At 43.8% G+C, this 17,616-nt stretch overlaps 1 protein-coding gene across 2 annotated transcripts; it reads right to left on the bottom strand.

The window, feature by feature from the left end:
* Position 1: 1 nt before the first annotated feature.
* LOC115182476 (IgGFc-binding protein-like) lies at positions 2-3,829 on the bottom strand. 2 transcript variants are annotated; one of them, XM_029744080.1, is made up of 5 exons: positions 3,237-3,829; positions 2,593-2,639; positions 1,231-2,098; positions 750-1,021; positions 2-560 (listed from the first exon to the last, which is right to left on the bottom strand). In XM_029744080.1, exons 3-5 carry the CDS (start codon positions 1,583-1,585, stop codon positions 81-83), a joined length of 1,107 nt encoding a protein of 368 aa, XP_029599940.1. In that variant the 5' UTR covers positions 1,586-2,098; positions 2,593-2,639; positions 3,237-3,829; the 3' UTR covers positions 2-80. The 2 variants fall into 2 exon arrangements, with proteins under 2 accessions (XP_029599940.1, XP_029599947.1); XM_029744087.1 differs by lacking the exon at positions 3,237-3,829 and having other exon boundaries at positions 2,593-2,702.
* Between the last annotated feature and the right edge of the window lie 13,787 nt (positions 3,830-17,616).

Below are 17,616 nucleotides of genomic sequence, written 5' to 3'. Positions count from 1 at the left end.
AATGACTGTCCTCCACTCATTTTGACCCCCTCGGCCAAGCAGGCATCATTGTCGCTTTTCATGTTCTCAGAGAGGAACTGTTAGATGCCTTTATTGATGCAAACGTCATAGACACAGTTGTCCATGAACATGTCTGGGTCCAGGACCTTGTGGCAGCTTGCGAATGGGACACATTTTTTGGCCAAGAGACCACGTAACTTTTCTCCCTTGTATTTCTGTTGGAGACCCGGAGTGCGGCTAGGACATTCCCATTGGCAGTCATCATGACAGATCAAGTCGCCGTCTTCAGTTCTCCAGCTCTGGGCAAACTTCACCACTGTGGGTTCCTTGTTACTTTTGGGGTTAGTGAACTCGTCATTGGGATCCCCGTTGTAGTTCCCACAGAGCCCACCCAGGGTGCGGATGTAGCTGCTGGGGACAGTGATGTAGAACTTCATATTCCATTCATACATAACCTTCAGGCCAAAGTTTGTCTTCAGAACAGCATAGCTGCCACTATGCACCACCGTTAGGTTTCCCCTGGCTAGGGTCACAGGCAGGTAGACATTCTCACCATTCACCTAAGAAAAGATCAATAAGCATATGGAAAAACCACTCAGTTCACCTCCTGGATTGACCAAATTTACCATGGAATCGACCCCAACTCTGATCATTACCCACTGGTCTCTTGTTACTTATCTCAACCATCCCTTTATGTGTACTGATCACAACAGTCAGCCCATAGACCGCGTGACTGAGACTTTCCTTACCAAAGACACCCTCTTGTTCCCTCTGTGATTGTTCTTGGTCAGGACAGTGAACAGGACGAGGCCAGGTTCAGATTTAACAACCGTGGCAATGACGTAAGAGCAGGTGCCCTGGAAGTCATACTGCTCCCTATCAAAGTTGAGGTAGTGGGGATCACCCACGACCCTGCAGATTGCTTTAGAGATGTGGACACAAACTCCCTTTGTACATTCTTCCGTTTCTCTGCATTTGACGTTCTCACAGGGGTCTACTGGTGGAGTGGGTGGGGCAGTGCCTGAGGGAGTACAGAAGCAACATTCAAGACTAACTAACTAGTTTTCATGCAGTACATTTGTTGTGTTGCGTTGTTGTTTTATTGTGTTGCATGGTATTGTGATGTGTTGCGTTGCATTGTGTTGTTTAAGAGTTGTCCTATTTAACGAGAGAGGTGTTGAGAGGCAGTTGATAGGCCATTTAAGTGGATGTGTCAATTAAACAGCGTACCTTTGGAACATACTCCTGTTGTAGCGTAGCCGTCTCTTGGCATGCAACCATAAACGTAAACAGCAATGAGGGAGTCGCCTTTGATGGAGAAATGATATTGCTGCTCTCCCAATGGAATATTTACCCACATGTACTTAGGGTCTGAGTTGAATGATGTCCATTGGAGAGATTTCACACATTTATTTTTCTCACAGACTTTAACGGTGTTGATCCCTTCCCCCTCGGAGACAATTACCAATGTGATCTTGAATTTGCTCGGCGTGTCCACCGACCACTCGTTGGCCAGATCAGACGTTGGTAGGATGTTGGTGAGGAACAGATCGTAGGGCTTGTTGTTGCTGAAGTACATCACCATGACCTTCTTGTCACTTTTGATGATCAGCGGATATTTTGGTTGGACAGAAACCACATACGCCTGCCCCGCATTCAGCTCTTTACCAATGGTTATATTTCCCTCAGAGATCTTCACTAGAGTGTTGTCCTCTGAGGCCACAATGTTTACGAAGTCTGTTGAGCTGGTCAGTTTGGTCAGTTGGAAGACCACACTGCTGTCTCCGGTCGAGAACTTGTAGTTAGTTGAAGGCCACCACTGAGATGTCAGAGTTGGAGGAGACCTGCACTGTTTTGGTGGAAGCTCTTGGACCCCCAATTTCAGCGTTACCAGGTATGGCGATCCATTTGGTGTTCTGTTTCTCTATTTTCACTGAGGTGGAGAAGCCGATTGCATTGACCTGAATTTGAACAACAGCTGGATAATCCTGTGTGGTTATGGCCAGTTGAAGACTCTGATCATCATGGTAGCTCAGCAAATAGTTAGGCATAAAGGCAGTAATGAACTCTCGCCCCACTGGGCATGATCCGCTGACCACTAAACGTAAAGGAAGAAAGACAATTTTACAGATGAGCACCTGCATTCTTTTTGCAACCATTTGACTAATGTAATATCAGTTTAATAATGAAACGTATACTATAGCTTAAATTCAGTACAAATGTCTCGCTCCGACTGCTCTTGTTGAATTCACTGACTGTCATGTGGCAATTTAGTAAGGAACAAAATAATTAGTTTTTGCTCGAATGACATGACCATATACAAATGTTTGTGCACATAACAATACACATGCTGTCGCTTCCCCTTGGATAGCTTTATAACCAGTATTACATGTCTATAATATAGTGTTCCCTGCAGAACAAACAACATAAATGCACTATCTAATTAGAGGAGGCTATAAATATTTCATTTGCCAAGCTACAGTTCTGTATTTATGTTTCCCCATAATGTTAGATAATATAAATGATCAACTTGTTCAGTTCTGGTAGTGATTACATGACATGGAATATTGAAAGGTAATCTGTGATTCTTACCTATGAATAGGCTGACAGACACACAAACACGAAAGTTGGCCCCATGGCTGAAAACAAAATGCACAGTTAACAAATGATATGGAACACATGAAACACGGATGTAAAAACAAAATCAGTTTTGTTTTAGGTTGCATTATACAGTAGCTACTGACAGGAGAGAAAACATATATAATTAGTATGAAAGGCATTTACTTTAATTTATTAATATCATCAATAAATTACATCCACATTTTTTAAAATTACTATGCATTAATAAATTGTACATGTATCTATAAAGATATAAAATAGTTTATTTCAATTCACTTGGTCGTCAAATTACACTATTCACCATGTTTTGGGGCGGCAGGTAGCCTAGTGGTTAGAGCATTGGACTAGCAACCAAAAGGTTGCAAGATCGAATCCCTGAGCTGACAAGGTAAAAATCTTTAACCTTCCCCGTAGCTCAGTTGGTAGAGCATGGTGTTTGCAACACCAGGGTTGTGGGTTCGATTCCCACGGGGGGCCAAGTACGAAGAAAAAAAATTTATGAAATGTATGCATTCACTACTGTAAGTTGCTCTGGATAAGAGTGTCTGCTAAATGACAAAAAAAAATAAAAAAAATGTTTTCTAATACAAAAGACTGATTTGATGTCCATACTTTACCTGTTGGTGGGACCATGAAGGATATAACAGACAGGGAGGGATGAGAAGGTGTCTTATATTGTAAAGAGGATGGGTAAAAAATAACACATCCTTGCCAAAATATTTAATTACAGTACTTATTAAGTCAACATAGCGTATATATGACTGTAATGCATATATTGACAACTTTTTGTCTGAAGTTTCCATCTAACCAAAACATTTGCATAGGCTTTGTTATGTCTACTCCTATTCCTCCCCTCCAGCGTTCGAAGTCACCAGTATACTAACCACTGGTCCAGGGATCCTTCATTATGCACACCTGGCATCCATCATTATGCGCACCTGAAGATCATTAGGATACTCACCTGGACTCCATTACCTTCATGATAACCTCCCCTTTATCTGTCCCTCCCTTAAGTTCCTTCCTCAGTTGGTATTGTTCCTGTGTTCATGCCTTATCGTCACTTTTATGCTGTCTCATTTCATGTTTGTTGTTTAATTAAACGTTTCACCTGCACCTGCTTCTCAACTCACAGCGTCTCCTTTTGTCACACCCTGTTTTTCACACCTGTTTTGTGCTTGTCTGCACTCCCCTCCAGGTGTCGCCCATCTTCCTCGTTATCCCCAGTGTATTTATACCTGTGTTCTCTGTTTGTATGTTGCCATTTTTTTTTGTGAAACCTACCAGCGTTTTTGCCCACGCTGGTAGGTTTCACAAACAAACAAAAAACTGGCAACATACAAACAGAGAACACAGGTATAAATACACTGGGGATAACGAGGAAGATGGGCGACACCTTTCCTTGCTCTGCAACGCCACTGTCCTCATACCTGGAAGAGAGCCCGGTCGGCCCTTCTCAAGACCCCCTCCAGGTATCGATGACAAGCGGATCACCACTGGACCCTGGATCCCCGGTATCGTCTCGAGTAGAAGGTATGGCTGTCCACCCAGGATCTGTCCCTACAGGTGGAATCCCTCAAACTCTCCCCCCGGTTTATCAGCCCTTTCCCCATCTCCAAGGTCATTAGTCCTTCTGCTGTTCGTCTTCTGTTGCCCAGTATCCTCCATATACATCCCACTTTTCATGTGTCCAGAATTAACCTGTTAACTCCTCAACCTTACCTTGGAGCACTCATTGCAATGGCCATCCGTCTGAATAACCTACTTCGGGAGCGCTGGTACTCTCATCGCTTCTCTCCCTCCCTCGGTGAACACTCAGAATCAGAGCCTGCACCCATGGAGGTAGGGGTCAAACGTCTCCCTGCGGCGGAGCGCCGCAGACGGATACAGCTGGGACTCTGTCTGTACTGTGGACAAAGAGGGCACAAGCTCCGGCATGTCCAAATCCGGGATCCACAAGAGCAGAGGGACAGTCGCGTGATCTTCCACTCCCTGGGACAGGAGTGAGTATTCCATCTTCATCACTGTCTGCTAGGGTCTTTTTGGTGTCCATCACACTAGCTGACTGTCTCTCATGTACTGTGTCTACAGCGTTAGTGGATTCCGGTGCAGCAGGTAGCTTTATTGACCAGACCCTTGCCTCCTCCCATAACATCATCTCATATATGCTCTCCTCTCCTTTTCTGGTTCAAGCCCTTGATAGTCGGCCCTTAGGATCCGGAACCATCACCCACATCACTCAACCACTCACCCTCACCGTGGAGTCCACTCATCAGGAGAATATCCCCTACTTCATTACCAGTGCACCATTACCAGTGCACCAAGATCATCCTTGGCCTCCCTTGGCTTCAACGCCATAACCCTACCATCTCATGGTCAAGGATGAAAATTACAGATTGGTCACCCGAATGCCGGAGGACCTGCTTCCCTGTCCCCTGTGGTTCCACGACGGTTGAGAGGCCTGTGGTTGCCCTTCAGCCCAACATCCCGGAGGTATTCCAGAATCCGCGGCAGGTATTCTCCAAGACTCGCACCACCTGTCTTCCTTCTCATCGCCCCTGAGACTGTGTCATCGAACTGCTTGCAGGTTCAGTGCCTCCGGGCAGACGCATCTACCCTTTGTCGGTGGCTGAGACCCAGGCCATTTAGAATTACATCCAAGAGGCGCTCCAACAGGGTTTCATCCCCATGTCCACGTTACAATGTTTTTTGGGGTTTGCCAACTTCTACCACCGCCTCATCAGAAACTTCAGCTCTGTCACCAATCCTCTCACCTTTCTCCTCAAGGAAGGGCCCCGTAGGTTGGTGTGGAGCCCGGCAGCCGACGAGGCCTTCTGTCTCCTTACGGGATGTTTCACCTCCGCCCCATTGCTCAACCATCCAGATCCCACAACATCCTTTGTGGTGGAGGTGGACTCTTCAGAGGTAGGCATGGGGGCAGTTCTCTCACAACGACAGGGTAATCCGAAGAAATTGTACCCCTGTGCTTTTTACTCTAAGAAACTGTCCCCTGCAGAGAGGAATTATGACACCAGGGATCAGGAGCTCCTGGTGGTGAAGTTGGCATTAGAGGAGTGGAGACACTGGCTGGAGTGCGCTAAGGATCCATTCGTCATTCTCACCGTCCATCGAAACCTGGAGTACATAGGGACAGCGAGGAGGCTGAATCCACACCAAGCTAGGTTTTCTACATAAGATTTGACTTCACACTGACCTATTGCCCAGGTTCAAAGAACACCAAGGCTGATGCCCTGTCCCGTCTCTACGATTCGGGAGAAGGTCCAGAATGTGCCTATAATCCCATCCTCCCTAGTCGTAGCTCCTGTGGTCTGGGACATAGATGAGGACATCCACCAGGCTCTGGAGAGGGAGCCCGAACCCACTAACTGTCCTCCCGAGCGCATTTACGTTCCCACAGGGATAAGGGACCGGCTGCTGACCTGGGCGCACACAGCTGTCGTTGCTGGACATCCAGGTATTTCTCATACTACTCAATCCATCTCTGGGAAATCCTGGTGGCCCACATTAGCGCAGGATGTCACTCGCTACATGAACTCCTGTTCTGTATGTGCCCAAACCAAATCCCCTAGAATGCTTCAGCAGGGAAGCTTCTCCCCCTTCCCGTGCCTCAGCGACCCTGGTTACATCTATCCATTTACATCTCCCCTCCTCTGACGGTTTCACCACCATTTTGGGGGTTGTGGATAGATTTTCCAAGTCCTGTCGATTAATCCATCTTTCTGGTCTCCCTACTGCTCTCCAGGTTGCTGAGGCACTCTTCCAGCAGGTCTTCCAGCATTATGGCCTTCTGGGGGACATTATCTCTGACCGTGGCCCCAATTCACATCACGGGTATGGAAGGCCTTTATGGAGAAGCTCGGGGTCACGGTCAGCCTCACTTCCGGGTACCAGCCTCAGTCCAGTGGGTAGGTGGAGAGGATGAACCAGGAGCTGGGGAAGTTTCTGATGAGTCACTGTCAGGACCGGCAGGGAGAGTGGGCACGATCCCTTCCATGGGCAGAGTACAGTCAGAACTCGCTACGTCACTCCTCCACTGGGTTAACCCCCTTCCAGTGTGTTCTAGGATTTCAGCTGGCCCTGGCCCGTGGACTCTGGGCCAGACCGAAGCTTCCGCGGTGGATGAGTGGCCGTTCACCGGCAGAAGGAGCAGGGAGACCGCCACCGCAGTGTTACACCCTGAAGATCGCATCTGGCTTTCTTCCAGAAATCTCCCATTCCGCCTGCCCTGCAAGAAACTGAGTCCGTTCAAGGTTCTCCGGAGGGTCAACGAAGTGATGTATAGGTTACAGCTTCCCAGTCACTATCGTATCTCACCTTCTTTTCATGTCTCCCTTCACAGGCCGGTGGTTCCTGATCCACTAGCTGATGCTGTTCCCCACGATGCCCCCCCCCCCCCCCCCCCGAACATCGAGGGGAGTCCGGCATATGCTGTCAGATCCCTACTGGACTTCCGGCGTCATGGAGGTCTGCTCCAGTACCTGGTGGACTGGGAGGAATATGGCCCGGCCCACTCCTCATCCTCGGGGTTGTCCCTCTGGTTGGTGTCATCCTGCGGCGGGAGCCGCTCATCAGAGGGGGTGTCGTGTCTGTGGGCATCATTAACTTGAAGACATGTTTATCAAATAACTCTCTGTAATTATTATTACGCGATTAACTGATTAATCGTGTAACTGTAATTAACTAGGAGGTCGGGGCACCAAGGAAAATATTCAGATTACACAGTTATAATTTTCCTAATATAACTGTCAGATATTATAACATTATATATTATATTATAAGATCTGATCTATTATCTTCTTGTTTTAATGATGTGTTATTACCTCACGTCCAGTCTCATTCCAAACGTCGTAAATTGTTGTTATCTGCACGAACCCAGTCTTCACTAAGTCATCCATACATCAATTGTCTTAAAATCATTTATTTACTAAACTAAGTAATTCACAGAAAGCGTACAAAACAGTAGGTATCGTCACAAAGAAATGGTAGAGGAATGTGCCCTAGTGGGCTAAACCGGCATGGCGGCTTGTTAAACAAAGGGTGATAAAGGGCAGCTGAGGAGGCACAACAGAGTTGATAAATATTAACAATTGATATGCTAATCCTTTGTACGTGAACGCTCACTCATTCGGAAACAATTGCAATCAATATATATATTTACGCTCAGTGTGTCGTCATGATCTTTGTTGGAGGGTTTCGTCATCTCTCTCTCTCTCTCTCTCTCTCTCTCTCTCTCTCTCTCTCTTGGTTAGAATGTATCTTTCAAAGCGACATTCATTAATTTCGTTATAGAATGGATGTTTCGTCAGTCTTCGCGTTCAATGATACCAAATTTCTAGCTGCAGACTAGTAATTAATATCAAAGACTTGTTATAATTCTGTATCGATAGTTTAACCACGTGGTATGGTTAAAGTTCAGTAGAGGAATGCATGGTCAAACCTTGGCTCTCTCTCTTCTCGAGGTAAGCTGGTCTTAAGAAAGAAACCCTGGGTGGGGGTTTATATACTGAACATAGAAAAGGCTGTCACATGACGCCTTGTCCTGTCTGTGTCCCTGGGGGCATGCCGATGACTTAGTTAAGCTTTGAACTGATATACAATTCTCTCACATTAACATCAGTACATAGCATCTCAACATATTCCAAATAGCATTATCCTTATTAATACATTTTATACAACCATTTAGATTTAAGTCCCATAGCTGAGGCTATTATATAAACATTATTATGGTAATAGGGCAATATTGTCTCTCATGGGTTTCATAAAATTGTACCAAGCGGACCAGTTCGTAGCTGGATTCTTCACTGATCTTTTATACCTTCTCCAGAACATAAATGTTGTTCAGTTCCCCCGTCCGGTGAGGTGGAAGAATTCCTTTGTGAAACCATTCTGTCTCAAAACTGTGGCCTGTGAGGCAGGACATTCCCTTTGGAATTTACGACCGCCTTCTGACCACAGCAACCTGGGTAGGGGGAGGTAGGTAGGGGGATGGTGCATAGAAAAGGCCTGGTGCAGAGGGAGGGGGTTCAACTGTGCTCGCTGTACCCAGAGAGAGGGCAACGTCATGACAGGGGTGTACTGTCACGTCAACTCCCGCTCCTCCCCTCTGGCGTTCAACGTTGCCAGTATACTAACCACTGGTCCTGTGATCCATCATTACGCACACCTGGCATCCATCATTACGCGCACCTGCAGATCATTAAGATACTCACCTGGACTCCATTACCTTCCTGATTACCTCCCCTGTATCTGTCACTCCCTTAGGTTCCTTCCTTAGTTGGTATTGTTCCTGTGTTCATGCCTTATCGCCACTGTTATGCTGTCTCATTTCATGTTTGTTATTTTATTAAACGTTTCACCTGCACCTGCTTCTCGACTCACAGCGTCTCCGTTACAGGCATTTTCCTTATAAACAATACTTTTAAAAGAAATTGGAAATAAACATCTGTTTCATACAATTTTACCTCAATCTACCTCAATAAATATATATATCATTTTATTTGATTTATTTAAGCAGGTTTGTCACATTTAGATTTTGTAATAGAGACCTGGTAAATAATATTGCCAAACATGTTTCATAGACTCATTTACTATGGCCTACTGACCAGATGTTTCAATTTTTGATTTGCAATAGAATATAACTTTTAAAAAGGTCCCACTTTATATTAAGTATCACATAATGGTAATATAGCAGCATAATGAAACTAGTGTGGGTAGTTGTTACATAGTACTATCAAATATTATACCTCTTATAAGGCATGTAAACCATGTAATTATTATATAGTTTTTAGCATCACTGTGTAGTGATGTAAATAACCATTTGTTCTTAATTGACTTGGCTGGTTAAATAAAGGTAAAATAAAAATGAAATACAAATTGGGACCATATAAAATAACAATGTACTTTCAAATTATTCAAATTATCATGTGCTTTTAATTTTATTGTTTTATGGCAATATTTAAACATGGATTAGAAGAAGTGCTAATTACCTACATATGGATGTTTTAAGTGTATGTCAACAGAACATGGCTTGAGTGTATGTCAATAGGAGACGGGAGAGGAGAGCTTACACAAACAAAGCCAACCATGGATACCATTACAGAAACATTGGTCTTGAAAAAGAATATGAGAGCCACATCCCAGTTAACAAAGAAAACATTCTTTATTTACTGTCAGCTCAATTGAGAATAGGGTGACAGAGGTCTGAACAAGAATTGACTATGAACCCTTATGAGGATTTTTGGGGTGTGACGAGAGGGGGGAGGTGAGGATTTATTTGTCTTAAATACACATCATGTCATGGGTGTGTTTGTATAGTTTAAGGGCGAAGGCGAGCATGTGAAATGCATTACAGAGCTGCCAACATGCTTATAACCAATGTGGCACTGCAGCTTACAAACAAAACACTCCTCCTGCTTAGTTTCTCCGACACTTTAACATGATGGGCCTCATCCCTGTCATCAATATAAGTAAAGGGCAAATGATTAATATGCATGTATGGTTTCACACTCTAGCTCTGAGGGTGATGGTGTCAGTGGGCACCTTTTTGAACTGCTATCACTAGAGTTGTATGTCATTCTTTTTCTAAGTGACAATGCAAATTCCTCCCATAAAATGAAAAGTTCCTATTAGTAACCTTTTCCTGGTGGGTCAATGTACGGATCTAGAAAAGGAATATACTTAAGGTGGGGATGGAGGAGTACTGTAGGTGTGTTGTATTTGTACATGTACCTTCTGTGGGTGGCTCAAGGTTAGTCGAGCATGTCTTGTTACAACAACTTGTAACAACTATTTGTTGACGTGCTTGTTGAACAGTTGCTTTTCAAAACGCCTGCGTTGCAGCAACGGTAAATTGTTAATGTAATGAACTGTCTCACAGAGTGACTCCAAGTGTGAAATGTAAAATATTTCTGTAATATGCCCCAGACGTTGCAGTTACATCCACTTCGTGGTGTAGGATCAACTTTTCAACCAGTCCAACTGTAAGGTGGATAGTACTTTTCCCACAGTTGTTGGGAAACCTTTGACAATAACATTGGACAAAATGTATGTCCATAAATATCGATTAGAGTAAACATACTCTACATTTCAGTTATGTAAAAACATTTTGTGATCTGACTGCTTACTGTTCACTAGCATACTGTAGTTGTTATGGGGTTGCAAGCCTACGTCTCTCCACATGGTGAAGTTAGAGCAGCTCTTACCATCTAAAATGTGTGAGAGCGATAGTGAGAGGGTGTGGTACTTAGTGCACACAGTTATAGTAATTCCCTTGTCCCATCATGCAAATCTTATCAGAAAAGTAATCCTTACAGTGGGTATCGTAAGTATTCACCCCCCTTGGATTTTTTACAATTTTGTTGTGTTACAAAGTGGGATTGAAATAGATTTAATTTAGAAAATTTTTCATTGATCTACATAAAATACTCCATAATGTCAAAGTGAAAAGAAAATTCAACAAATTTTAAAAACCTAAGTAACAAAAGTATATACTGAACAAAAATCTAAATGCAACATGCAACCACTTCAACGATTGTAATGAGTTACAGTTCATATAAGGAAATCAGTCAATTGAAATGAATTAACCCTAACCCTAATCTATGGATTTCACATGACTAGGCATGGGCACACCTGTCAGGTGAATGGATTATCTTGACAAAGGAGAAATGTTCACTAACAGGGATGTAAACAAATTAGCTTCTTGTGCTTATGAAAAAATTATGGGACCTTTTATTACAGCTCAAGAAACATGGGACCAACACTTCACATGTTGTGTTTGTATTTTTGTTCAGTTTAGTTGCTGCATAAGTATTCACCACCTTTGTTTAGGAAAACTTCAGGAGTAACATTTGGCTTACTAAATCAAAAAAGAAGTTAGTATATGGACTCACCAGTCCCCCTTACATACAACTTCTATAAGGTCCCTCAGTCAAGTATTGAATTTAAAGCACAAATTCAACTACAAAGACCAGGAAGCTTTTCCAAAGACTCATAAAGAAGGACAATGATTGATAGATGGGGAACAATAACAAATCAATAACACTTAATATCACTTTAAGCATGGTCGAGTTAAGAATTACACTGTGGATGATGTATTAAACCACCCATACACAACAAAGATACAGTCATACTTCTGAACTGAGCTGAAGGACAGGAAGGAAACTGCTCAGGGATGTCACCATGAGGCCATTGGTGATTTTAAACAGCTCTGGAGTTCATGGGAGAAAACTGAAGATGGATCAACAACATTGTAGTGACTCCACAATAATGACCTAAAAGAGTGAAAGAAGAATACAAGTATACAGAATACAAATATTCCAAAACATGCATCCTGTATGCAACAAGGCACTAAAGTAATACTGAAGAAAAAAATACACGACAAAGGAATAGATTTTTTGGCCTTTAATGCAAAGTCTTACGTTTTGGGCAAATCCAACACAACACATCACTGAGTAACTGCCTCCTTATTTTCAAGCATGGTGGTGGCTGCATCATGGTATGGGTATGCTTGATATCGGCAAAGACTGGGGAATTTTTCAGGATAAAAATAAACAAGATGGAGCCAAGCACAGGCAGAATTCTGTAGGAAAAACCTGTTTCAGTCTGCTTTACACCAGACACTTGGAGAGGAATTCAGCTTTCAGCGGGACAATAACCTACAACACATGGACAAATCTACACTGGAGTAGCCTACTCCAGCCTACCATGAAGACAGTGAATGTTCCTGAGTGGCCAAGTTAGTTTTGACTTAAATCTGCTTGAAAATCAATGGCAAGACTTGAAAATTGCTGTCTAGCCATGATCCCCAACATCTTGACAGAGCTTGAAGAATTTTGAAAAGAATAATGGGGAAATATTGCAGAATCCAGGTGTGCAAAACACTTAGAGATTCACACAAGAAGACTCACTGCTGTAATCACTGCCAAAGGCGTTTCTTACATGTATTGACTCATGGGGGTCTGTTAGTCTTTTATTTTTAATTCATTTAAAAACATTTTATAAAAATTCTTCCCCTTTGACATTAGAGTGTTTTGTGTAGATCGTTGACAAAGAAATGATAATGAAATCCATTTTAATCCCACTTTGTAACACAATACAATTAGAAGAAATCCAAGGGGGTGAATTCTCATCTTTTCCTTGTTTTCCATATCTGACTAACAAGAAGTAGTTATGTAAAAAAACAAAGTAGGCTGGATTAGATAGGCTTGCAGAGAGAGTAGCAAAGTCTACTGCTAGCAGTACTCTATCATACTTTATCAAGAGGGAGTGGAAATATTTCAGAAGGCATCAACACACACATCTAGATTTGTGACATTGAAACACAGTGCTATAAAAGCTTAAGCTTTGACTTCTCAAACTAGTTTTTTCTTCTCAAGTTTGTTTCATGAGCCTCATCTTGTCCTATTGTATCGTCATGTGGGACCATCTGGTGTCGGTGTGCTTCAGGCTTGTGTCTGAAGTACAAAATGAGTGGCATTGCTAATGCTGCTAAGATAACTATCCCTAATAACACCAAAGCCGGTCTGCCCCTGGTTGCAAGAGGCACCTCACAGCATTCTGTAGAAGAGGAAGAGATGAGAGAAAGAGACAGGCTTTTTGTTTACCCCTAGCCCCCTTCAAAGAGCCCCAGCTCTCTGTACAGTCATCCTGTGACAGCTTCATCATCAGCGAGTGGGTGAATCTTTGATTGAGAACCTCCAGTCTCATTTCAACAACGAGTGTACTGTTTAGCCTGACCTCCATGGAGCTGTGGACCTCATAGCGCCCCCTGCTGTCCATGCCAATACGGCTGTGGCTCTGATTGGAGAAGTCTCCTCCAATGGAGTCCGTCCACCACACATCAGGCTGGGGGAAACCCTGGGAGGAAGTGAGGGTGATGATGAAGCTGTTACAAGATGACTGGACAGAGAGCTGGGGCTCCTTGAAGGGGGCTAGGGGTAAACAAAAACAACAACAACAATACTCTTATTCAGCTCTTAACAAATGAGAATTCTGACTGCAAAGGGCTTTAGGCAAGTAGATGACAATAAGCTGATTTTGTGCAGATAGCTAATACTTTTAAGTCTCTTAATCCCTCATAGACGCAAGATTTTAAAAGAAATACTCTCTAACCTGCCACTAAAAGTTGTTGCTTTTCCTGGGTGCTTCCCTGTTCATCTGTCACATCACAGGTGTATGGGCCCTGGTCACTCAGCTGCACACCACTCAGTCTAAATGAGGCATTTCCCACAGTGAGCTGGTCTTCAAACAGATGAGTGCGTCCCTTGTAAACAACACTCCCATAGGTGAAATAGGCAACTGAACCTCAATATTGACTAAGGAAGGATACAGACAACACAGCCATAGATTAAGGAGAAACTTAAATTCCCTTGTATTATATCACCAAATATACTGTGATACTTGTGTGCTTCTTGGTGACGGTTGTTGTAAAACCAACATTCTAAATAATGCTTTACTAAATGTTAGTATACAAATGTACACATGATAAGATGATGGAATATGATAACTAGCTACCTGAGAAAAGCAATGAAGTCGAAAGAAGCTGTGAGATGACAATTGTCTTTTCATCCCACATGCTTTAGAGGAGACCTGTAAAAAGAAAGCGTATGTGTGGAAAAACAATGGGGATCACATCCATATATTGAAAATACTATATGCCTTGAGTTACAACATGCATGGCTATAGTTGTCTCAGTCAGACGTACCAAGAGTCATGATAACTGATGAAGTAGGCCTAGTTCAACCTTATCAGTTATATGTGGATGAAAAGTATCAAGAGGTTGGCTAACTAAATCCTTTTTCACATTGGCAGTTTGAAGTGACTCAAATCCTATTTTTTTCCATATCCGATTCGAAACGGTTATTTTTCCTGCAGTCTGAACTGCCAAAAAGCACATGGAATAGGATATTTCAAGCCACATTTCAAACCCCCGTCTTAGATGGTTTGAAGTCAGATACAAATCTGATTCCTGGCCATGCGACTTTAAATACATCATTGAGATAACTTATAGCCTACCAACATCTTTTGATTACTGATGCACGGTTCTGACTGTCTGCCTGGTGGCCGAAAGACTGACCTCTGCCTGGCTGTGTCCCTCCCATCTCTCTCTTTCCCTTGCTACTTCGCTCTTTCTTTGCTGTGAAAGATGCAAGAGTTTGTTCTCTAAAGTAAACTACAGCAATTACACTGAACACAAATAAAAATGCAACATGTAAAGTGTTGGTCCAATGTTTCATGAGCTGAAATAAAAGATCCCAGACATTTTCCATACGCACAAAAAGCTTATTTCTCTAAAATGTTGTGCACACATTTGTTTACATCCATGTTAGTGAGCATTTCTCCTTTGCCAAGATAATACATCCTCCTAATATGGAGTTGGTCCCCCCTTTGCTGCTATAACAGCCTGCACTCTTCTGGAAATCTTTCCCCTAGATGTTGGAACATTGCTGCGGGGGCTTGCTTCCATTCAGCCACAAGAGCATTAGTGAGGTCGGGTACTTAGGCCTGGCTCGCAAGTGTTCGATGGGGTTGAGGTCAGGGCTCTATGCAGGTCAGTCAAGTTCTTCCACACTGATCTTGACAAACCATTTTGGCATGGACCTTGCTTTGTACATGGGGAAATTGTCATGCTGAAACAGGAAAGGGTCATCCCCCCCAACTGTTTCTACAAAGTTGGAACCACAGAATAGTCTAGAATGTCAATGTAAGCTGTAACATTAAGATTTTTCTTCAGAGGAAACTAAGGGACCTAGCTCGAACCATAAAAAACAGCCCCAGACCATTATTCCTCCTCCCCCAAGCTTTACAGTTGGCACTATGAATTGAGGTAGGTGGCATTCTCCTGGCTTCCGCAAAACCCAGAATCGTCCATCGGACTGCCAGATGGTGAAGCATGATTCATCACTCCAGAGAACACGTTTCCACTGCTCCAGAGTCCAATGGCGGCGAGATTTACACCACTCCAAACGACGCTTTGATTGCGCATGGTGATCTTAGGCTTGTGTGCTGCAGCTCAGCCATGGAAACCCATTTCATGAAGCTCCCAACAAACAGTTCTTATGCTGACATTGCTTCTAGAGGCAATTTGGAACTCTGTAGTGAGTGTTGCAACCGAGGACAGACGATTTTTACGCGCTTCAGCACTCGGCAGTCCCATTCTGTGAGCTTGTGTGGCCTGCCATTTTGTGCTTCTAGAGCCGTTGTTGTCCCTTGATGTTTCTGCTTCACAATAACAGCACTTACAGTTGACCTGGGCAGCTTGAGCAGGACAGAAATTTGACAAACTGACTTGTTGGAAGGTTTCCTCCTATGACGGTGCCACGTTGAAAGTCACTGAGCTCTTCAGTAAGGCCATTCTACTGCCAATATAAACTCACCAAAAAAAGAAACGTCTCTTTTTCAGGACCCTGTCTAACAAAGATAATTATTAAAAATCCAAATAACTTCACAGATCTTCATTGTAAAGGGTTTAAACACTGTTTCACATGCTTGTTCAATTAACCATAAACAATTAATGAACATGCACCTGTGGAATGGTCATTAAGACACTAACAGCTAACAGACGGTAGGCAATTAAGGTCACAGTTATGAAAACTTAGGACACTAAAAGAGGCCTTTCTACTGACTCTGAAAAACACCAAAAGAAAGATGCCCAGGGTTCCTGCTCATCTGTGTGAGTGTGCCTTAGGCATGCTGCAAGGAGGCAAGAGGACTGCAGATGTGGCCAGGGCCATAAATTGCAATGTCCGTACTGTGAGACGCCTAATACCGCACTTGCAGGGAGACAGGACGGACAGCCGATCGTCCTCGCAGTGGCAGACCACGTTTAACAACACCTGCACAGGATCGGTACATCCGAACATCACACCTGCGGGACAGGTACAGGATGACAACAACTGCCCGAGTTACACCAGGAATGCACAATCCCTCCATCAGTGCTCAGACTGTCCGCAATAGGCTGAGAGAGGCTGGATTGAGGGCTTGTAGGCCTGTTGTAAGTCAGGTCCTCACCAGACATCACCGGCAACAACGTCGCCTATGGGCACAAACCCACCGTCGCTGAACCAGACAGGACTGGCAAAAAGGCTCTTCACTGACGAGTCGCGGTTTTGACTCACCAGAGGTGATGGTCGGATTCGCGTTTATCGTCGAAGGAATGAGCGTTACACCAAGGCCTGTACTCTGGAGCGGGATCGATTTGGAGGTAGAGGGTGCATCATGGTCTGGGGCGGTGTGTCACAGCATCATCGGACTGAGCTTGTTGTCATTGCAGGCAATCTCAATGCTGTGCGTTACATTGAAGACATCCTCCTCCCTCATGTGGTACCGTTCCTGCAGGCTCATCCTGACATAACCCTCCAGCATGACAATGCCACCAGCCATACTGCTCGTTCTGTGTGTGATTTCCTGCAAGACAGGAACGTCAGCGAAGAGCCCGGATCTCAATCCCATTGAGCACGTCTGGGACCTGTTGGATCGGAGGGTGAGGGTGAGGGCCATTGCCCCCAGAAATGTCCGGGAACTTGCAGGTACCTTGGTGGAAGAGTGGGGTAAAATCTCACAGCAAGAACTGGCAAATCTGGTGCAGTCCATGAGGAGGAGATGCACTGCAGTACTTAATGCAGCTGGTGGCCACACCTGACTCAAAGGGTATTCTGTGCCATCTAAAACTCATGGTACGCTGATTTAGTGCTCGCGTCTGCATTAAAAACAAATATTGATTTGGTTGGATGTGACAGGAGAGATGAGGTGCACATTGTCGACCACACCCCTGACTTTGAGAATATCAGACCTGACGTGTATCAAGCACACCCATCTCATTAGCGGTGGTGATAAGATCAATTATGTCAGACAAATTTGCAATTGCCTGGCACAGCCCCACATGAAAGTATATTATGGTGAGTTGAGAATACAATAAGAAATACTGTTAGAATGTTTTGCAATTGACTGCCATAGCCCCAATTAAAAAAAAAATATTGCCTG

This window comes from Salmo trutta, chromosome 3 (genome assembly GCF_901001165.1).
Source record: "Salmo trutta chromosome 3, fSalTru1.1, whole genome shotgun sequence".
NCBI classification, from domain to species: Eukaryota; Metazoa; Chordata; class Actinopteri; order Salmoniformes; family Salmonidae; genus Salmo; species Salmo trutta.
Note: the sequence above shows the minus strand (reverse complement) of the source record. Positions and strands in the feature narration are given on the sequence as shown.

What these genes read in the sequence shown, in the direction of transcription:
- LOC115182476 (XM_029744080.1), bottom strand. Translation starts at nt 1,585, where the DNA reads ATGGTGATGTACTTCAGCAACAACAAGCCCTACGATCTGTTCCTCACC. An exon ending in AACAGGAGTATGTTCCAAAG is followed by an intron (nt 1,022 to 1,230) that starts GTACGCTGTTTA and finishes GTACTCCCTCAG; the next exon opens with GCACTGCCCCACCCACTCCA. An exon ending in GGAACAAGAGGGTGTCTTTG is followed by an intron (nt 561 to 749) that starts GTAAGGAAAGTC and finishes ATCTTTTCTTAG; the next exon opens with GTGAATGGTGAGAATGTCTA.